This window comes from Penicillium chrysogenum (genome assembly GCF_028827035.1).
Source record: "Penicillium chrysogenum strain IBT 35668 chromosome Unknown utg000004l_segment0_segment0, whole genome shotgun sequence".
Lineage (NCBI taxonomy): Eukaryota > Fungi > Ascomycota > Eurotiomycetes > Eurotiales > Aspergillaceae > Penicillium > Penicillium chrysogenum.
The window spans coordinates 6,272,639-6,294,200 of record NW_026622752.1 but is presented as its reverse complement, the minus strand read 5'-3'; the positions used below and the strand labels follow the sequence as shown (position 1 = coordinate 6,294,200).

General features: G+C 49.7%; 9 protein-coding genes across 9 annotated transcripts; 3 read left to right on the top strand and 6 right to left on the bottom strand.

Moving 5' to 3' along the window:
* Nucleotides 1–447: 447 nt before the first annotated feature.
* On the top strand, nt 448–1,135 carry N7489_008347 (putative metalloproteinase; the record flags this gene model as incomplete). The annotated part of the gene is made up of 2 exons (XM_056714097.1): nt 448–1,048; nt 1,104–1,135. 2 exons carry the CDS (start codon nt 448–450, stop codon nt 1,133–1,135), a joined length of 633 nt encoding a protein of 210 aa, XP_056567812.1.
* A 1,578-nt stretch (nt 1,136–2,713) lies between these two features.
* N7489_008346 (uncharacterized protein) lies at nt 2,714–3,082 on the bottom strand (the record flags this gene model as incomplete). The annotated part of the gene is made up of 1 exon (XM_056714096.1): nt 2,714–3,082. The coding sequence occupies one exon, from the start codon at nt 3,080–3,082 to the stop codon at nt 2,714–2,716; it is 369 nt and encodes a 122-aa protein (XP_056567811.1).
* A 132-nt stretch (nt 3,083–3,214) lies between these two features.
* N7489_008345 (Glucose-methanol-choline oxidoreductase N-terminal) lies at nt 3,215–6,648 on the bottom strand (the record flags this gene model as incomplete). Its single annotated transcript, XM_056714095.1, has 5 exons — nt 6,345–6,648; nt 6,057–6,294; nt 4,792–5,091; nt 3,487–4,701; nt 3,215–3,429 (listed from the first exon to the last, which is right to left on the bottom strand). The coding sequence occupies exons 1-5, from the start codon at nt 6,567–6,569 to the stop codon at nt 3,215–3,217; spliced, it is 2,193 nt and encodes a 730-aa protein (XP_056567810.1). The 5' UTR covers nt 6,570–6,648.
* A 400-nt stretch (nt 6,649–7,048) lies between these two features.
* Nucleotides 7,049–9,211, bottom strand: N7489_008344 (RNA exonuclease; the record flags this gene model as incomplete). Its single annotated transcript, XM_056714094.1, has 1 exon — nt 7,049–9,211. The coding sequence occupies one exon, from the start codon at nt 9,209–9,211 to the stop codon at nt 7,049–7,051; it is 2,163 nt and encodes a 720-aa protein (XP_056567809.1).
* Nucleotides 9,212–9,623: 412 nt separating this feature from the next.
* N7489_008343 (PICOT family protein) lies at nt 9,624–10,516 on the top strand (the record flags this gene model as incomplete). Its single annotated transcript, XM_056714093.1, has 2 exons — nt 9,624–10,385; nt 10,442–10,516. The coding sequence occupies 2 exons, from the start codon at nt 9,624–9,626 to the stop codon at nt 10,514–10,516; spliced, it is 837 nt and encodes a 278-aa protein (XP_056567808.1).
* A 630-nt stretch (nt 10,517–11,146) lies between these two features.
* On the bottom strand, nt 11,147–12,637 carry N7489_008342 (putative Gamma-butyrobetaine hydroxylase subfamily; the record flags this gene model as incomplete). The annotated part of the gene is made up of 1 exon (XM_056714092.1): nt 11,147–12,637. The coding sequence occupies one exon, from the start codon at nt 12,635–12,637 to the stop codon at nt 11,147–11,149; it is 1,491 nt and encodes a 496-aa protein (XP_056567807.1).
* Nucleotides 12,638–13,016: 379 nt separating this feature from the next.
* Nucleotides 13,017–14,042, top strand: N7489_008341 (thiamine transporter TPC1; the record flags this gene model as incomplete). Its single annotated transcript, XM_056714091.1, has 2 exons — nt 13,017–13,256; nt 13,326–14,042. 2 exons carry the CDS (start codon nt 13,017–13,019, stop codon nt 14,040–14,042), a joined length of 957 nt encoding a protein of 318 aa, XP_056567806.1.
* A 350-nt stretch (nt 14,043–14,392) lies between these two features.
* N7489_008340 (tubulin alpha chain) lies at nt 14,393–16,156 on the bottom strand (the record flags this gene model as incomplete). The annotated part of the gene is made up of 7 exons (XM_056714090.1): nt 14,393–14,850; nt 14,903–15,406; nt 15,464–15,535; nt 15,590–15,677; nt 15,736–15,889; nt 15,948–16,006; nt 16,145–16,156. The coding sequence occupies 7 exons, from the start codon at nt 16,154–16,156 to the stop codon at nt 14,393–14,395; spliced, it is 1,347 nt and encodes a 448-aa protein (XP_056567805.1).
* A 1,542-nt stretch (nt 16,157–17,698) lies between these two features.
* Nucleotides 17,699–20,552, bottom strand: N7489_008339 (Mechanosensitive ion channel family; the record flags this gene model as incomplete). Its single annotated transcript, XM_056714089.1, has 2 exons — nt 17,699–19,876; nt 19,935–20,552. 2 exons carry the CDS (start codon nt 20,550–20,552, stop codon nt 17,699–17,701), a joined length of 2,796 nt encoding a protein of 931 aa, XP_056567804.1.
* Nucleotides 20,553–21,562: the final 1,010 nt, after the last annotated feature.

The following is a 21,562-nucleotide window of genomic DNA, read 5'->3' as shown; positions in this document are numbered from 1 at the left end:
ACTATGGCCACAGGATGTAGAAGCGAAACAAGTACCCAACCTTTTGAAAGGTTCTGTCAACCACATGAGTTCCTACTCCATTGCAGGCACGGCACGATTGGATTACGGGGCCGGTGGGTCTGACATGGTTTCTGCCTTCTGACGGATCTCTTCGCACGATCGGCACGACCGTGGTGAAACACGGAGCGAAAATCGAGAGATAGATCAATGGAACCTGATGAAACGGCTAGGGCTGTGTCTGTCAGGGACAAGCCATCAGGTCATCTTGAGATACTATAAAGGAACGACGTCAGTCGCTCGGTCGACAGCATTCTCCTTAATTAACCATTTCTTTTTTCCTTTCCATCTCCCATACTCTCGTTCAAAGTCCGCCCTGGTGGCTGCCAATCTTTACTTCTTATTCAATCCTTTACCCTCGTTGAATTTCTATTTCCATTACCCATCAAAATGCATTCCTTCCAGGCCCTCGTCGCTCTTCCTCTTATCGTAGGTGCTGTCGCCAGCCCGCTCGACACGCGCGCTACACTTGAGAACTGCAATGATGAGGGAGTGCAAGCGATCAACAACGCACTCGCCCAGGCTGCAAAGATGGCCCATGCAGGCGCCAACCTCATTCAGAGCGAATCCGACTACTCATACAGCCTCTTCCAGAGCTTCTTCAAGACCAACAACGCCCAGTCCCGAAACCGTGTCGCGGGCGTCTTGGAGAAGATCGCCACGGAGGCCACGGACGGGAACCGAGGCGTCGTAAGCTACTACTGCACTCCGGAGGGCATCAACTGCGTTGATAACCACTCTTTCACCATGACTGCCTACGGCGAGACAGACGGGACCTACGGAAGAATCCGGACCTGCCCTGCGTACTTCACCAAGTTCGCTGCCTGGTCAAACAGCTGCAGTGTTCTGGATCAGGCCACCTCTAGCTTGCATGAGATGGCCCATACCAAAGGCATCTTCGGTCCGGAGACGTATGGCTATGAAGAAATTCATGGTTTGAGCTCTTCGTCCGCTCTTGAGAATGCTGAGAGCTATGCTTTCTTCTCCAAGTGTAAGTTTCTCCACTATTTCCACAAAGACAGTGAATTACTAACGTTATTCCTAAGCGGCTTTCCTCAACTGCGATGTCACCAACTAAGCAGTCTCCTTTGCGAGAAGAAAGTGTGTCAAGAGCGTTTATTATCGGGGTTAAGCGACCGTCAGGTTTGCAGTCGAGGTTGCATTTGATTATCCTTAGCGGTCACTCTCGTTCATTCGTCACAAAGGCGATACACCGTTGTAGTATACATTCACGAGACTCCTCAGTCTCAGTACGAACAAGTTTCAGCATTGCCATATATATGTATCCGCGAAAGTAAAAGACCTAGTGATCAAATTGAATTATGGACCCGCGTCGTCCTCTTTGCTGGCGTCATATCACTAGAGCAGCCTATAAAAGATTCCTACGCTTCCGTCATCTAGCTGAGGGGCTTCCTTTAGGTACTTCGAGGAAATACATGAGTCGGCCGCCTATTTACCGAGAGCTTTGCACACGTCTCGCGGCTACTTCTTGTTAATGGGGTCTTGAGCTAAAATAATTGCGGCAGGCTGTGGTTCCTGTTAGGATACAGTTTATTCCGCATCAGTGTCATGCTTCGGCATGGGAGCATAGGTGTCACCTAATCAGATACATTATATGTGGTAGAGTTCCGTGACTTTAAAGAATGCTACGCCTCTGTTCACTCAAGACTGATCAAGATAGTAATTGACTGCTTCTGTGTCCCTAAAATCTCTTTGACATATTTCTTACTTTTCCCTTAGCTGCTTATCCCAGGCGGTTTGTACAAGACTACTGCCAACATAAGTGTATAATATGGTTTCTACAAAGTATGGGCTACAGGCTGTATTCCTGGGCACCGAGAATTTCATCGCCAATTAGCTGAGGGTCAGTCGCCATAACTAAATTTCCACAATTGTTGACCTGCGAAAGCGACTGTTACCCGGCAATCCTGGCTGCTGCATCTGCAGTTCATAGTCGGAAACATCAAACCGATTTTTGAGAAGTACGTCCATCTCCTAAGACTACTCTTTGGTGTCAGAGTTACCTTCCTGGGCACCAATGCGCGAACATTGCAAATTACGACGTCAATCACCTCGAATAAAGGTGACCGCATGCTTAGCGGACGCATATCTAATTGACGTCTCTCCCCCATATCGATGGAGCTCTAAACCAAGAGTGCTGCCTCCTATTCCATAGTACCCATCGCGGCAGGGACGCCTCCGTCTATCGCAACGTGGCCCGGCTCTTCCTAGGTCCAGGTGTTTTCAAGCAACAGCCCGATGATAGGATGCATGGATATATGTGTGTACGTTATAGCAGCCTGAGTGGTATCACTCTCAGGATATGAACATTGCCACTTACAATTCCACGCTCATCCAAGCTGATGCGATAGAGATGTCGCTGGGGACATTCTCCACGGCCAGAGAATACGATCAACCGCCAACAGAGCATCTACGACCTCCCAATTCCCCGGTGTCAGATTCCATAGATGGCGTCAATTCACGCACAGGGTTCAAGTAGGCAAGGTGACTTTGCCCCTTATGCACGAGCAAATCGATATAAGCATCCTTCGCATGCCCAGGTTGAGCATCAGGCACGAACCGTACCGCCTCACGGACAGGCTCGACCCAACAATCTTCCACAGCCTCCTCGACCCGCGCTAATCTGGCCGACCTCCTAAATATCAACGAAGAAATCCATAATGCCTGTCTCTCCCACTTCCCAGCGAGCTGAAGTCTCAGCCTTCAATTGTCTATAGCAAAATCCAACTCCTGGCCCGCGTCCGCCCCGCCCCACACCGAAGCCCTCAGCCACCAACACACCAATCTCCTCATCGGCGCGCTGTACACCTTTTCTATGCGAAAACGAGCCCTTGAAACACCCGTACCACAATCCATACCCCGCAACTACCTGAATGATCACCCGAGGCTGCCCAGTGAATGCTCTGCGGGCCCTTTCGCGCGTTCCCGGTTGTGCTAGGGGTAACTTCACTGGCGAGGCGAGGGCTCGCTTCCGCATAGAGGGAAATCCCATGTCTAGACCCATATGTATGAATTATAACTTATAACGACGTAACGCCAACAGAATATAATATTCACTGATGTGCAAACCCAGGATGGTGCTCGGTAAAGCGATCAACACCAACAAGCAAAACCAAGGGATTGCTGAACAATTCACCTAAAATATATATCGCTTCTTTATCAGGTCAGACGCTCTCTCGGCCACAGCATAAATAGTGCTGGTAAGGTGGCCAGTAAGTTGGAAGGGCAAGACAGAAGCATCAACCACTCGAACATTTTTAGTACCGTAAACCCTAAGCTCAGCGTCAACAACACCCCCTTTATCCCGAGGCAGCATACTAGCAGTGCCAACCGGGTGGAAGTTCGACCTATCTGAAGAGGGTCAGTCAATATTCTCGAGCTCGAGCTTGTAAAAGAGACATGACAAACATTTTGACTTAACCCAGCCTTCCCATATAGAGTCCGATGCATTTTCAGGAACATGCTTTCGTCCTGGTGCCAATTCTTCTCCCACAATGGTTCTCAAAGGTGGGGTACTGAATGCCTTGCGGATATATCGAGCCACATCAGCATGGGCTTTCAGGTCCTGTCCGAACATAAAGTAATTGGGATTGATAGAAGGTGGTTGGGAGCCGTCTGTGGAGTTCATGTGGACACTTCCTCTCGAGAAAGGAAGAAGAGGCCAGTATTCACTGGAAAACGAGTTTCCGATGGGCAGAAGCACAATCTCCGCGTACGGAACTTGTGACTTGAATATTTGATCGTGCTGGAGTTGGAAAGCAGCCAGAACATTGGCTTCTTCGACTGCACCGTTGGAATATTCCGACACTCTTGTTGCATATTCCGCGAGGCTTGAGTTAACATCAGACGCAATGGTGGGAGTATTCTCACCGAATATATCATCGGCTGATGGTAGAGCGGAAAATGCCGGCGAACCAAGCCAGAACTCGGTCCCTTCATAAGAGAAGCCGTTATTGGTCTGATCCTGCAAGTTCTCACCGACCGTGGAAATGTTGACTTGCACGGGTATGTCAAACTGACGGAGAATACCAGGATTCCCAATGCCAGACAGCTCCAAAAGCATAGGTGACCTGAGGGACCCAGCCGACAAAATTACCTCCTTCGACGCGTAGATCGTCTCAACTCCGTTCACCCCGGTAACTTCAACTCCAACAGCAACAGCCTCACTGCGGGAATCGCTTTCCCAGATGATTTTATTCACAGAAGTGTTTGATATAATTTTGAGGTTAGGACGATGTTGGTAGGGCCAATAGTAAGCCCTGGCTGCATCATGCCGAAGATTGGCCTCGCTGTCAACGGTATTAGGATGGACCGTGAGTCCCACCATGCTACCACCATTGCAATCCCTGTTGTAGGGGAGACCTAGTTGCTGGAAGGTTTCATCGAGCTGGGGTAGCACGCTGCTGTTTGTCATTGCTTGGGGCCAACCGACTTTGAGCGGGCCATGTTCCCCATGATAGGCGATGTAATAATCGGCGCCACGTGCAACTTGTTCAGGTGTGGGCATCTGGAACTCTTCTGATTTCTTATAGTATGTGAAAAGGTTGTCCCAATTCCAACCCTCGTTGCCGACTTGTTCCCAGGCATCAATTTGAACTTTTTGCGCTCGAGTGTACGACATCCCTATGTGAAGTTTGGGTTAGCAAGCTTAATATACACACAATAGATTCCCACAGATCCATTCCACTGGACGCCCAGGATTAGGCCAATTACCATTTATAGTGCTGGTACCACCGATGGCTTTTCCAGCACGGATAATCTGCTTCGACCCTCCTGCATATGTTTGATCTTCGGTTTGGTAGGCCCAGTCGATTTCCGTCCCAAATGCTTGGCCATAACCCGTCACGGCAGAGACGTTAGCATTTTTGAAGACTGAATCTCCAGCTTCGATCACTGCCACGGTGAAACCTTTCATCTCTGAAAGTCGATTAGCAACAACCAATCCGCTAGTACCTCCACCAACAATAACAAAATCATATCGTGAAACTGAGCCATCTTGGTCTTTCGCATCCACTGCACATAGCCAAATGATTGCGCAGGCAATAGCCGATAGGAGCATGGTGAAATAGAGACCCGACTGACAAAATGTGGGGGATACTTCGTTGCGAGGAGCCGAGTAGTTTGTTGTACAACGTACACAAGTACATGTACAATGTTTAAACAGCACTCAAAGGGTCGGGAATCCCACATACTTGATCAACCCTGTCAGTGGCGATGGGGTTGCCAGGTCGGCAGTTGGAATGTTGGCTCCATTCTCCACGTGAAATAGGAACCTGTAGAATATCAAAAGTACAATATGGGGAGGAAAACAAATAATATGAATCGAAACGAGAAAAAAAAGACAAAGGGAAAGAAATTGATATGGGCCATCAGGTGCATCACGTATAGTTGTACGGCACTGACGAGACAGATTTGTTTGCAATGTCGAACTAAAATTGGCGTCTCGAGAAAGAATGCTACCTAATTACGGATCTCAATAGGGAAATAAATGGTGCAACATTCACTATCAATGACATCAACCTTGCAGATATCTCATCGGATGCGAACAACCACAGAAATGCATATATCCGACACCTTGCTATTTCCCCCCTTCCTCTCTCCGGGTTTGATATCTTCAGCCTTTCTCCACACAGGGACTTCATGTCCCTTACAATTGGCGAAAGAGTAAAGCTGTTGGAGATCTACCGAGGTACAATGTTGATATATGGGTCTCATTCAATCCTGAGCCAAAATCAGGGATCGACACTACCCATGTGGATATTCCGGCATAGATAGTTGGATAATCGAGATGCGAGGAGTAGGTTGAATATCGCCTTTAGATTCAATCACTCGAGGGAGATCCGTGTATTTCTGGACTCATGAGACCTTTTCCGGTAAGAAGAAATATTGGAGCCAAGCTATTGTGACCCTACTCAGGTCAACTCAGCCTGCATGCACTTCTTATGATGATTCACCAGGGGAAATTGGCAAGTGTTAACCAATTCTTTGTTTCCGCCTCACCCAAACCTCTTGGTCTGTACTCCCAGGTGCCGATGAGTCACGCAGCTGCACGTCCCACACCTTGAGGGTGTAGTTGCCGCGATCCGCGCGCCCAGAGAATATATCAAACGACCAACCATGCTTGGGACATGTGAGACCTGCGCTGAGCACGACGCCAAAGTCTTCAATATCGAAGAGGTTGCCCCGTGAAAGTGGGAACGATGAGTGGGGGCATTGCTAGTGAGGATGAGCTCAGTCCTTCTGGGTAAAAGGAGTTCCTAACTCACATGATCAATGGCATGATATTTGCCCTTGTATTTGAACACTAGCACTTGGTCCTTCAGTTCTCCTGGTAGGTCAATATCTTCGACTGGCTCTATAGTGTCGTTTGTCTTGGGGATATTGAAAGCTTTGCATCTCGGCACAATCCGGGAATCATCATCGATGCTCGGGAATTCGGACGCAAGGCCAACTAGGTGCCAGGGCGCACTTGGCCGCGTAAAGGGATTCATTGCCAGTGCAAGAGGTTGGTGTCGGTTGGAGAAAAATCTCACTTCCGCCCCACCGAAATCCGGTGGGGTCTTTTCGCACCTGATATTCGGGACGATGTATAAGTACCGTCAATAAGAACAAGGGAAACTTAGCATCTCATATACGAATAAGTGCTCAGACCTACAAAGCTACATACATACATCTCGGGTTACTTTGACAATTTTCAGTATGGTATACCTAGGTAGGGATGAAGTTTGAATTCTATCAATTCCTCCCGAGGTCTTTCTAAAACTGGTTGACATATCCCATTTTCCACCGGTCAAAGGAAGCTTTCTTTTGGTTTGCTTTTCTTGAATTTTATACCGCGTAGGTTCTTGTTATTCCAATTGTGATAAAGCAAGCACAATTTCATCTTAAACAGCAGGTGAGGATCATGATACAACGGGGATGGAAGGTCCATAAGACATACGAAATATGGACATGTCTAGCTCTAGTCAGATCATTTGATAGACATAAATCCGCAACCGTCTCGAGCACGCTCACAAGCCTTCTTCAGAGCCTGTTCCTCAACATCGGTCCATTTATAGGTCAGCTGATCCCATGGCTTGCCAGATCGGAACTCCTCGCGGTGCTTCTTGTGGATGGACTGCAAACGGCTCACTTCACGTGGATCGCCTGTCCCGGAATAAACAATGAAAAGGGTACATGGAGGGAGAGATTCATATATACGCGAGATATTGGTGACAGTTCGGGAGACAGTGTCAGCCAAAACGTCAGGTTGCGGAAGATCTGTCGAGTCCCCATTGCCAGAGGTTGTGGTCGGTGTGGTTTCTTCGGGAGGAGGGAAAAGGGCCGTGGACTCGTTGGCGTTGTTTGGGTCAGGCAGGCGGCTGCACCAACCACGAAGATATTCGAGATCACGAATGCGAGCCCAGGCAAAGTCAACACCACCTGCTGGAATGGAGGGATCGGACTCGTCGCCATTGATCACCGCAGAAACACCCCTGACGACTGCATCGTCATCCCGGCATCCAATAGCGACAGTAGCCTGGGCACCAAACCCACGTTCCGGGTTGCCCCAGTCAACCACTGCTCCCGTTCGTTCCTCACCAGGACGAGGGAGATGACCCGGTCGAGTAGAGCGCGAGAGTCGACGGAATATGCTCTCGTTGGAAACATCACTTGTGCCCCATCGCTCGCCTTTCTCGCATTTCAACTTCACAAGTTCAAGAACAGCACGGGCATCCTCAATGGAGTCATGCCCGGCCATTCCACTTTGTATCTGCTTGTTTTGGTATTTCTGGGTGAGCCATTTCAAGCTACATTTAAGTGGCGGACCACGTGGGTGTGGGTAAATGATGCTAGTATCGACAATAAACGGGTGGACAAGCTTGAGTGCTGTGAGGTCGGAATTAAGGGAGTGTCCCACGAGTATGGCACGCGGCGTGAGCAGAGTCAACAGCCGTTGCTGAATATCATGGAGGGTCGTGGTGACCGGCTCGAGCATCTCCGGGGTAATTCCAGAGTAACGTGTGAGATAGTTGATCACTGGCCGTGCTGGTTTGACTAGCTCATCAAGGACCACCTCGCCGCCCCAGCCAACCATGCTGATGCGTGTGAGTTCGGACTGACCCCCTTCAGTAATACACATCTCACAGTCCAGCGCAAAAACATCTCGACCAGCAGTGACACTACCACTTTCGATTTCAGCATCGGGTGGTTGAGCAGACTCCAGGGTTGGCACTTGGGTATCTACCCATCCATCTTCCACCGAGTGCCCGCCTCGCCGTCGAGCCTCCAACTGGGAAGATTTTTCATCATCGGAAGTGAAGAAAACTGGATGCAAAATAAATTCGTTTTCCAGTAGATCCTCGCGTGAAGTGACAAACGCTGTGATTGGTGTTCGTTTCGGAACGAAGCTTTTCTCTACCTTTGCGGGCCGTGCACCCTTGGTACGGGAATCATCATTCTTGGTCTTTGGTGGCGCGGACATAAGAATCGCTTGCAGTGGCGAATGGACCTTATTGTATTTGTTGTCGCCCGGCGCCTTCACAGGCCAGATATGAGGAAACATGTCGGCCAGGGGCTGAAGTGGCGCGGGGAGGTTTTCGCGTGTGATGGATCGAGGATTGAAGCGATGCGACCGGTCCGGCAATGGGAGGCCCTGCTTCCATCGCTCGTAATCAGCAGCGTGTTCGTCTTTGGGTTCCTCCTCAGTGTCTCCCGGCGCATTCATCTTGGACTCTTGTGACTCCTGCTCCCCGGTCGCTGATTCTCGCTGCACAGGGATTGTCCCATCAAACATTCCCATCTCTAGGCCAGGCACCATCAGTACAACCACCTTGCGCACATGCCCAGAATGCTTCATGGAGATCCATTGGGGTGCGATGCCGTCGGCGAAGCAATAGAGGAGCAACCCCTGTAGATCGGCGATCCGAATAGGTGACAGTAATTTCCCATCGGCGTATGTAAGGTCCGGGTATTTAACTTTCTCGCCATCAACTCTTTTGCGCTTCTTTGACGCTTGACTCCCATTCGAACCTTCCATGCTCGGGTTATCGCTCTGCAGACGGGACAAGGTATCAGCCACACCAAATCCCTGAGGAGCGTGTTGACCAGTTGGGTCGTCGGGGCTGAGCTTTCTCTTCCTGCCTTTTCCCATGTTGCCTTCGGATTTGCAGTGTCATCGCTGAACTCGCGGCTTGGAAATTCACCATGATACCGCGATAAGATCACATGATATTCATTATCAAGGTCACGTGTTATACGGAGAATAGCTTACCCGGTATCGCAGACTTTTCCGGTTTATATAAAACAAACGGCACGCCGGAGACGCCAGAGACGCCAAACGATCTGATAACCGGAAACATTGGAAATCTGGGATCGCCGTGCAGGGGGGGCTTATTTTAGGTATCCGTCACGCCATTCCTCTGTCACGTCTTCTTCGCTTCTCGACTTTGCACTCGTCTTGGTACTAGTTGGGCCTAACTTCAAATAATAATACCTCTCATCGCCGGTTCTGGGCTTTACCATCTGTTCCAGCCATTTCATCCTCCTGTCACACACACTCCACCATGTCGACACTCACCGAAATCACATCTGAGGCCGACTTCTCATCGCATCTCTCTTCCCTATCACCTTCTGCATTGGTCGTCCTATACTTCCACACCCCATGGGCTGCCCCGTGCGCGCAGATGGGCGCAGTGCTTTCAGCCCTCGCTTCGCAGTACCCCGCCACTGCCCCGCCCACCATCTCGTTCGTCAGCATCAACGCCGAGGAGCTACCTGATATCTCGGAGGAGTATGACGTTTCTGCCGTGCCATTCGTCGTGTGCCTACGTAGCGGCCAAATCTTAGAGTCGATCAGTGGAAGTGATGCCGTCAAGGTTCGTGACGCCGTCGAGCGCCAAGCCGGCCGCGGAAATGCTGCGGGTGCCGTCGGTCCGATGGACAGTGCGAAAGGCAATATCCCACCTCCGCTGTCTGCAGTTCCTCGCGAGGATGGTCCCTTGACTGCTACTCAGGCCCCGGTTACCGCTTCTGAGCCCCCTGCCCCCGCCCTGACACCCGAACAATCCCGGGAGGCACTATTTGCCCGCCTCGAACAGCTGGTCAAGGCCGCATCTGTCATGCTGTTCATGAAAGGAACGCCGAGCAGCCCACAGTGCGGATTCAGTCGGCAGCTGGTTGGCATCCTACGTGAGCGTAGTGTCAAGTACGGCTTCTTCAATATCTTGGCCGATGAGGATGTTCGACAGGGTCTGAAAGAGTACGCTGAATGGCCAACCTTCCCCCAATTGTGGGTGAATGGAGAATTGGTGGGTGGCTTGGATATTGTACGTGTTTTGTCCCACTCCGGTTATTTGGTTCGATTGTTAACTCAATGGTACAGGTCCGCGAAGAAATCAACAGCGATCCCGATTTCCTTAAAGATCACTCGGTAAGCAAGCCCACTGCGGCTGCTTGAGTGGTTACTTGGTCGTCACACGATACCCATGACCCCCGTATATCTGGGGCTAGATGCTAAAAGTCTAACATAATGATAAACGCTTTTTTGTCTTGATACGGCTTATGCATGTCTGATCATATCGTATCCTTCCCCTTTGGTGCGGGACAAGCCCTTGCTATGAATTGAAATAAGCAGCGTCGAGTCAAACCAAGCCATTGTCACATACCATCCCTCTTGACCATGCCAGATCCACATGTCCTCTTCAGAAGCTTACATTGGTGGTTCAGCCTACCTTGTGCCTCAATGACTTATGTTTGATTATTGCACTAAAGATGCGCTCAGGTCTCAAGAATACGAAAACGTTATATGTACGTCTGGTTCTACATTTGTAGGCATCGATCCTGGGTCGATAACTTGAACAACCCCAACGAAAAGATACATCAGAGTTGTACATAGAAAGGGAAGTTGATGCCGATTCTTGAGGACGATTCAGATAGTGTTAATCGATCTTCGTCTTTCGAACGGTACTTTCTCCTTTCTTCCGCTATGTTCTCGTGAAGCTGATCAATCGCTGGTTGTCCCTCTATCTCTTTGCGTCCCTCTTTAGCCGATCTCTTGTCCTCTTGTTGCTTATGCTTCGCTTCTGTCCTAGTTCTCGTCTGTCTTGTTCGCCACCAACGCTTTCTGGGCCTTTTTGGTCCAAACATATGGATGCTGATTCTTACAGACAGCAAAGCGGGATAGCAGAGCATCCGTATCCACGTACGCGCCTGCTAACCAGCGAGAACCTACGCTGGCATTGAATTGGCGGCGGGCATGAACGATGCGTCTGTTATCAAAGATGACGCAATCACCAGGGTTGAGCCTGAGCTCAAAGATGTGCTTCTGATTATCAATGATAGAAGTGAGCTTAGCAAGAGCGTCTCGTAGCTTGTTCACGGGCTCCGCATCATGCCCGTTCCCATCGCGCGATGGGAGGGGAGACTGAAAAGGCGGCGAGTAATTGACATGACGCAGCTCGTCTGTGTCAGAATCATGCTCAAAGACGGGTCGTTCGTTATAGTAGATGTGGTCCTCGTGTCTATATTCATATCCCAGCCGCTGGTCGCGGAGAACCCTATACTCTTCTGGGTATCGGTCCTTCATGACTTTCGCAGCCGAAAATGTGTCCGCGAACAGCGACTCGCCTCCAGAACACGAGTTCTCCAAACAGTGGAGCAGCTGGTATCCCGGTGGCTCATTCATATACATCAAGTCCATGTGAAACCCAAGGAACTGGTTTGTATATGCGACATTTTTCGCCTCTGGAACTGTGCGCACGTCAAATGTTGATCCGTAGAAGGTGTTTCGTAGCGGTCCCATGCGTGTTGCTATAGCTTCAACCATCGATCGTGAGTTTGGAACATCCTTCAAGAAAATAAGGCCCAGACGCTGCAACTGCTTCATCGCTGTGGCAAATTTGGAATCATTGGCGATATAGTCAGGGTAGGACACCCAATGTTGGCTCATCTCCATATAAGCCCGTCCCCACATGATCGGGTTGCAGTTGGCGTTCCAATGCTGACGATGAGTGTTGAAAATGGGTTTCTTTAGAAAGTCACGATCCCAGGTTGATTCATGGACAGTCTCAGAGCCGCCAATGTCGTTGGCCCACCTAACTGAAAGCCTTTTTCCATCCCAATTAACCCAGCTTGGGGTAATGTCCTTGGGAATGTCACTTGTGCGGAACGAGCGCTGCTTCGAGTGTGGGTCCTTGCAGACTGCACACTGGCATGAATCGCGCAGATAAGTATATGGCAGTTTTATTGTGGTGAATTTGTCGATATGCAAGTACAATTCCTCTTTTCCAGCCCAGATCGACTCCTTTTTGCCCATTTTTAGGACGCCATTCGCACGGGCTTTTCTTCTAACCACATCAGATGTGGTTTTTTGCACGTCGCCCTTAGAGCCGCTGGATTCTTGTGGTACATGCAGTAGATGGTCGACTCCTGGTGTAACATATTCCAATCGGTCGTGAGAGTCTGGCTCTACAGAGCTGTTGAACCTACTCGGGGTAGCTATGAAGTTGCGGCGCGGGGTAGAGCATGACAAAGCTCGTGGCAATTGCCGCAGGGTAGGTGAAGTTCGGATACTATGCATGAAAGGCACGTAAACCTGTTAAGAAGAGACGATGAGAGCAAGGGCAGAGAGGGAGGACAAAATCTACATCGAGGGGCAGGCGGGACAAATGGAAGGGAGCTTCAAGTTTACCTCGGCTTGTGATTCCTTGCGCCTGAGGCATGACTTATTGCCTCAGGTGTTTATTCACACCTTAGGCCACAATATCATTCCCGATGACATTCCCCGGCCGCCCAGGCCGGGACTTACGTAAATCGCCCATTTGACGTTGTTTTTGTTTTTTTCTATCATTCCAAGGCAGACTGAAGAATCAACATGGATCTTCATGCTTCAATTCTCTTAACCTAACCCAACAACCCTACAGACATATCCAGTCTGTAATAGAAAGCACACTCAACTCATGTCGGCCGGGGGCGAGCATCTCAAAGATGAAGGCACCAAGCGACAGGTCGTGTTGGCCGGCGGGATTGCAGGGCTGATCTCACGGTTTTGTATTGCGCCACTGGACGTTGTCAAGATCAGGCTGCAATTACAAATCCATTCCTTATCGGACCCTGCGTCCCATCAAAGGATCAATGGGCCTGTTTATAAGGGGACATTGTCCACTATGCGAACGATTATGACGCAAGAGGGGATTACCGTACGTTCAAAATATTACCATATTTCCCAATGTTAGTGCCCTCGGCCTAACGCGAATCTCTTCCCACAGGGCCTTTGGAAGGGCAATATTCCTGCCGAGATGATGTATGTCTGCTATGGCGCCACGCAATTCACCGCGTATCGAGGAACAACCCAAGCCCTTGCTGAACTCGGCTCCTATCGACTCCCGCAACCCGTCGAATCTTTTCTCTCAGGTGCAGTGGCAGGTGGATGTGCCACGGGGGTAACATACCCGCTTGACCTACTCCGCACGCGATTCGCGGCACAAGGCCCGGAACGTGTGTATGGCTCGCTGCGCGCTTCAATTGTGGAGATAGCTCGACATGAGGGCTTACCAGGATTCTTCCGGGGATGCTCTGCCGCAGTGGCACAAATTGTGCCGTACATGGGACTCTTTTTCACAACATATGAGGCACTTAGACCAGCCATGACGTGGGATGCTCTGCCGTTGGGTACAGGGGACGCCGCAGCCGGTGTCGTGGCAAGTGTACTAGCTAAGACTGGTGTTTTCCCGCTAGACCTCGTGCGTAAGCGCTTGCAGGTCCAGGGTCCAACAAGGACTCGCTACGTTCATCGCAATATCCCGGAGTACAAGGGTGTCCTCAAAAGTATTTCCATGATTGTCCGCACCCAAGGCGTGCGTGGCTTGTACCGTGGCTTGACAGTCAGTCTACTCAAGGCAGCGCCGGCAAGTGCGGTGACAATGTGGACCTATGAGCATGCATTGAAAGTGCTTCGAGAGCTCAATCTTGCAACTGACAGTTGAAGGGAATCTTCAGCTTGTATCACTAGTAACAATTTTGCATGGATCATTTGATGGGCGTTTATCACTAGAGTGTTCAAAAAGTTGGTTGTACAATATGGCGAATAGCCACATAATACTCATTTGATTTGATTTGATTCTTTTTTTTGTCCTTTGTTTGATTTTATTTGCACTTGGATACCTTTACCAGGCCTTCCCTCGACTCGTCAACCTTTATCAGTCCAGTGGACAGGTCCCTGCAAAAGCATGAACGGACAAGGAAAGTGGCACAGAAAGCCAGTGCGGGCAGATTGTCGGAGATATCAAGAATCACCTCAATGTGTGCTGGAAGGAACGACAAGATAAGTGCACAGTCAGTACTCAACCCCTTCCGGGCCGCTGTCCTCAGCCACTTCCTCGTAATCTTTCTCCAGTGCCGCGAGATCCTCACGGGCTTCAGAGAATTCGCCTTCTTCCATCCCTTCACCAACATACCAGTGGACGAACGCACGCTTGGAGTACATCAGGTCGAAATTGTGATCCAGGCGACTCCACGCCTCAGCAATTGCGGTGGTGTTAGACAGCATGCTAACCGAACGATCCACGCAAGCAAGTTCATCGTCAGGACGACGCACAGGCTTCTGGTAGTTGATGCCTAACTTAAATCCGGTAGGACACCACTCAACCAAACTGAAGGTGCCCCGAGTCTTGAGCGCGTGGACAGCCTTATTGCAGTCATGGGGTACAACATCACCCTTATAGAGTAAAGCCACAGCCATGTATTTACCCTTCCGTGGATCGCAGTTCACCATTTGATTATTGGGTTCAAAGCCTATGACCGAGTCAGTAGAAACACACAGCTGATTAGAACAGAATCCACGAACACTGGAAGGTGAGATCCTGGACCTTGAAACTCTCGTGAGAGCTGCGCTGGCTACTGATCACCGGAGCATACGAAATCAATGGATAATGAATACGGGGGTACGGGACAAGGTTGGTCTGGAACTCAGCCAGATCGACGTTGAGTGCACCATCGAACCGCAAGCTGGATGTGATGGAACTCACTACCTGAGCAATAAGACGATTGAGATGCTCATATCCAGGACGAGGAATATCCAGGTTGCGTCGGCAGATATTGTACACGGCCTCGTTGTCAACTAGGAAGGTGCAGTCGGAGTTCTCAATGGTGCTATGGGTTGAGAGGACGGCATTGTAGGGCTCTACCACGGCGGTCGATGTACGTGGAGAAGGGTAGATGGAGAATTCCAGCTTGGACTTACGCCCATACATGCTGGTCAGATGATCCAACAAGAGTGAACCGAAACCAGACCCTGTACCACCGCCAAAGGAGTGGAAAATCAAAAAGCCCTGGAGGGAGTGGCAATTCTCTATGGAGACATTAGCTGAAAGCGATCAGGATTGAGACCTGGGTTAGCAGTTCGTACCGGCCACATGACGAATGCTGTCGATCACGGCTCCAGAAATCTCCCTCCCAACGGTGTAATGACCCCGAGCATCTGCCGGATGTTAGCTCCTCAGTTACCAGCTTTCACAGAGTGATCTGTTCGTACAGTTGTTTGCAGCATCTTCGTTCCCACTGATCAGCTGTTGGGGACGGAAAAGATCACGGTAGGTGCCAGTGCGAATTTCATCGACGGGCTGGCACGGTTCATTCAGCTGGTGGGCCTTTTTGACAAGTTCGTGGTCTGTCACATACCGATGGGTCAAGATCGACGAAGATGGAACGGGGAACATACTTGCCGCCGGAGGTCTCAGTAAAGAAAGTCTCGTAAGATCCGCTTCTTGCGGCCTCGTCGGTGACATCAGGATCGATAAATCCGTCAGGCTTCAGACCATGTTCAAGTAGGTACCTGTGTTGAATCTTGATCAGCAGTCATATCGGCGACACTTGACACGTAAGAGACGCACAGTTCCCAGGCAGCATTACCAAGCTGGGTGCCGGCCTGGCCAACATGTATATGACAAATCTGGTAGAGTCAAGTCAATATTGGTGTTTCTTCTCTTGGTTTGGCTTCATCGGACGAGAGCCAGTATAGCTGTGGGAAGCGAAGTGTATAGGAAGCTCGACACGATAGCAGTCCAGCAGGATAGTAGAGCATACATACCTCGCCTCGCATGATGGATTGTACCGGCAATGGTTAGGCTAAAAATGAGAAGGATGGGAAGTTGTGGGGAGAAGAGAAGAAGTTGGGGGCAAAAGATCTCTGACGGGGGGAAACACCTCAGGTCACCTGGGCAGACTTCAATGTTACAATGCAATTCCATCAATCTTGTCTCAATGCAAAACTCCCATCGATTACAGATCAATATCTACGACCAAGTCATTGATCTTGGCCCCCTATACCTATGATTGGACATCATGAAGGCGATAGGGTCAAATTGACATGAATGAAGATGACGGTCTTAGGCGCAAACCCTCAATTATGGCTTGCATTATGGCTTCTGCTCCCCAGTCCGCACTAGAATATGGCGTGAGCCAACATCATCCATGCCCAGGTGGAATAGCCGGATACCCGACAAACTTGTTAGTTGCTTCGTCTAATACCAGGCTCGTGCCAGAACCAGAAGCCGACGCTTCCCTAGTGGTGACATGATATTTAAACCAGCTGATTGAGCCCTGCTGTTAGTGACCTTTTTCCATGACCCCATTGTTTCAATTGTGGCTACGAGACATGCATCTGTAACGTGGTCAGTGGTGGAATCACAGTCCAAGCTGAATCTCAGGGTTCCAGGCTTGAAGAACGGTGTGGAATGAGATGTGAGACCGCACAGTGCATTACAAAGCTGTTAACTCTATCCCCTCTACTTAAATGGAGCCACTTTCTAGATCATTTGGCAGCAACACGAGGATGAGTAGTGTCTTACTACTCCCGGATCGACCGCATATCGCGACATTTTCGGTTTGATGCAAAAGGGGACCTGAGAGCTAATTGGGTTAGTTTACCAAATCACATGAAACAGTACGAAAGAATAATCCTGTCTTATAGGCAAAAATGATATTCCGGAGTATAACTTCACACACGGTAGCCCAATGGGCAAGAGAAGTAATAGAAGCAGGCTAAATCTCAGACGGCATTTTGCCGAAGTTATATGTGAAAGAAATATATATACCAATGTTACCTGGTAACACTGGTATCATTTGGGGTGCCTTTGCTTTATATATTTCTTGTTCTTCCCGGCGCCGTAACTAGAGTAGCAGTTAGATCTTGCCGATGCATCCTCGCGGGCTAGAATGGCTGTCCAAGTGTGACATGAGCGACCAAGAAGCCCCGTGGCCCCTGCTAGTGGTTTTTAAGCGAAAAGGCATTGATCTAAGTGGAAATGCAGGTCTTGACAATCTGACGGATGTGAATTTTCATTGAAAGAAAGATAGATGTAAATATTTGAATACAGGTAGAAAATGAACGTTTTTCAATTGGCCGAGCGACTCGACCTGCTATATATGATCAATAAGCCGCCAGAAGATAGGGGGAAAAAAGAGCTTTAAGGCCGTTACAGGAATATATGTAGGATAGAAGGACAGGCTAGAATTCTGCTGACACACGATCTGTCGCAATATATGAAAGAAGAAAGGAAAATATGACAATGTATGTTCAGTGGATGGATATCACATCAATAGACGAGATGGAAGAAAGGAAAAGAAAATTAGATCTCAAAAATCAATTCGGGTGCTCCTTAGTAGCAGGAACCGTCGCCGGCGGGGGCAGAGTAGGCTCATCAAAGCGGCCCTGCTCCATCAAGTCGTCACGATCGTGACCCACGCTGCTACGGTGGTGGAAGAACCGGTTGCGACTGAGCGATGACCGACCACTACGGAAGCTGTGAGCGTCGGTCGACCCGCGACCGGCGTCATTATTGGAGGGAGCGCTCAGGTTAGAGGGGCGACGATGCCGCGAAGAAGTGCGGCTACGGCGTTCCTCGTCGTCCTCGTTCTCTTCCTGGATGCGACGCTCTGCGGCATCGCGGTTGGCAGTGCGGACGATATCATCCACGACCACACCCCGATCCTCGAACACATCTCCCATAATATCGTTGGATGCCATGTTGGACATGCCCAACGAGAAGTCGACGTGCTTGCGTTGTGAGACAGACGCGCCGCGGGCACGGGCGTTGGCAGAGTGCATACCCTTGCGGAGAATCGATGGGTGACGGATAGCGCTGCCGCTGCCGCTTCCGGTATTCTCTGGCAGGTCGTGGGACTCGTTGGAGATCGGGACCTCCTCGGCGTCGGTGCGGGCTGGCCCCTCGGCAGAGCGTGTGTTGCCATAGTTGACGTGGAATGGAATGTCGAACTTGGCACCCTGGAGGTTCATGCGTGGGCCCTCGATGCCGATCTCTTGGAGAGCGATCATGAGCATGCATATGAACTTGTTGCGACGCTGCAAACGTAGACCCTCGTTCTGCCAGTTGGACTTGTAAAAGAAGACGATGTTGAGTGTGAGCGAGAAGTTCTCGGTGACGGCACGCATCTCGGTGAGGATGTTGTTCTGGAAGTCGCGCTTCTCGCTACGCACAAACTCCAAAAGGCGCTGTCGCAGAGAGTCGAGTTGGTCGATGGTGGTGCCGTACTTGATAATGATTGGAACTGCCTCCGCAAGCGCGCCCGAACGGCGTTGGTTGAGGACGAAAAGCGTATTGAGGTAGCTGTTTGGCGCCTGCACAACATGGCCTTGCATCTTCTTGAATTCGGTGTAAAGAAGAGTGATCTCCTTCACAAAGTAATCATCACCAAGACCGGAATCACCGGAGTTGCCGTAGATGGTCACACGGTCACCAACATCGAAAGGGTGCTTGACAAAGACGAAGATAACCGACTGAAGGAACTCCTGAGCAGTAGCGGAGAACAACCAAGACAGGGCTAGGATAGCAGAGCCTGCGGAGGTGAGCACACCGGCAGCCGAGGTAGAGATGAGCGTCAAGAACACAATCAGCACAATCACGAACACGAAGAACATGAACACATTGTCCAATTTCGACACGACCGAATCCAGGTCCTTCAGAGATGCGGTGATGGACTTGCGCTCACGGCCAATGTCAACGCAAACGGCCTCCAGCTCCTCCATGGAGATATCACCGTTCATATCGCGATCGAACATGGCGAAGGCAGCTTCGGCTTCCTCGCCGTCATCAAATGCGGCTTTCAGGTCACCACCAAAAACTGTCTCAAATCCATCCCTCACAAAGGTACGATAGAGACGACGCGCCAGGACCTGACTGCCTCCGGTAGTTCGCAAGAGCGCCAAAATAACCTGATAGGCATCGGTGCTGCGAGTAGCCGTGCGGCCAGTGACATCAGCCATTACTGCGCCGGCGACATCGCCGACCCGGTTTCCGACTTTGTTGAGGGCACCCTTAGCCTTCCGCTGGGCCATGCCGGCGTAGTGCAATGGGGTTTTGACCCCTGAAGGGGTCGATTCCTCGTTTTTCTCCTCGAATGCATCATCTTTCTCACCGAGAGTGGACCGAGACCAATCATACAGCTTGGTCAAACTGCCAATCTGGAATTTGTTGATCTCGATGCGGTCCGCATAGGTCCGCGTATGGAAACTGATAGCAATCAGCTGGATGAGAATCTTTTCGATGAAGTTCAGGATAGTCCACACGAAGACGACAATGATGATTTTGTTGAGAGTACCTTCCCAACCCCTTGTCGCCGTATTACCATCCACATGATGGTTTTTCATCGTTGGTAGAAAGGAGACCTCCACGCCAAGCCACCAGTAAAAGAGTGCCGCGTGAAGCTCGACCTGTTTGGCCATGTCGCGCCACTTCTTCGCGTTATTGGTAAAAATACTCGCCAGAAGGCCAACAATTGGAGGCATGCACTTTGCGACCAGCTAAGAGGAAATCAGTAATGCTCCTTCACGGTGGAATGGGGTCACAGATTAGACTCACCCGTCCTGCCCAGAGAGTCAACCAGACAATTTCCAACCAAATTGAAAACCACATCAATTCTACACCACCAACACTGGCATTGGGGTATTTGAGAGCGCCGACCAGCAACGGGATCAGGAGGAGGAGGACAATGGGGCAAATGTAGGTCAAGTAGCGCACGAGGAAACTCGACTGGTGCAGCTTCTTCACAAAGACGGCAACCTGGGTGTTTGGTTTCTCCGGGGGTTTGTAAATCGCAGCCTTTTCGTGCAAAGGGTTTGTAGCTTCATCGAACTCATCCACCATTTCCGAGCGACGCGAACGGGCGCGATTGATAGAATTGCGGTCGTGTTCGTCATCCGGTGCACCGGTCGAATGCGAGGTCATACGCTCGGCTTGCAAGAGCAACAGATCATCATCCATACGAGTAGCCTGCTCCCGACGGGCGGAGGGTGTGCGTAGGGGCGGATCCTCGTCATCATCATGAGCATAACGTGTAGTGTCAACCTTCAAGTGACTCGCGGTGCGATCAGTGTCCGGCTCGGCCACACGGGTTCCATCGTCGGAGGTGGGAGAGATGTCGGAGTCCTTGCGCATATCCTTTTCGATATGAGCTTTTCGTTCCACGGGGGACGACATAATGGCACCGGGCCAAGTATAAAGAGGGGAATTCGGTCAAGGATCAGGGAATGTGTATATTATGGTTTAATGTAGCTAAAAAGAAGGAGATGAAAAAGAAAGAAAATGAAGTAGAGAGAAGAATTGAACAATTGAAGAAGAGAAGAAGTGAAGAAGAGAATGAGAGAAGAGACATCCAGTGGAGACCCATAATAGTGCCGAGGGTCTGGACTTTTTCGTCTAATTAGCTGGGTTTTCCGATCTGCGCAGGTGCTCTGGGTTTATCAGGTATTTTACTAGGTGGGAGTATTTGGTAAGTGTTTTATTATATTTAGTATTCTATTTATGGCATGGCACGTCTTGGTTTCATGTTAATTTGATGTGAACTTAATTAGGTTAATATGTATATGTTGGATATGGTAGAGAGAATAGGGGATGTTATGCCAACATTGAAGTATATAGCATATGATACATACCTAGGTACCCTATGATATCTTCCATGTACACCTGTTTTATCTCCTGGAACTTCCAGATTAAGAATCTTTACATACAACAATATGTATTATCTACGTAAGCCAATTATCTCCTGGCCCATCGTAAAACTTTTTGATCCACCAGGTGGCAATGAAAGGATTTTTGGACGGAGTACGTACTCCTTACTCCGTACATCAAAGCATAAAAGGAAGGGATATGGATAATATAACTTTGACGGAATAAGGAATCTTTCAAGTTCATACCTAGGTACTGACATTAAAATGCTTTATGCTTATAGTAAGCCCACTCACGCCCAGAACGCCCAGAACGCCCAGAACGCCAGAACGCCCACGCCTCCACCGGAGATACTTCGGTGCCAGTATTCCATTTTGGGTCATAATACTGTACAAAATCACATACAACTAAAATCATGTCTACTAATGTCTACTAATGTCTACAATATACTGCCTTTTACAAGTTTTATTGTCATGTGATATAACCATGACGTTGTCCATGAGAAACCAAATTCGACCGGTCCGGATCTATTATACAAGTGT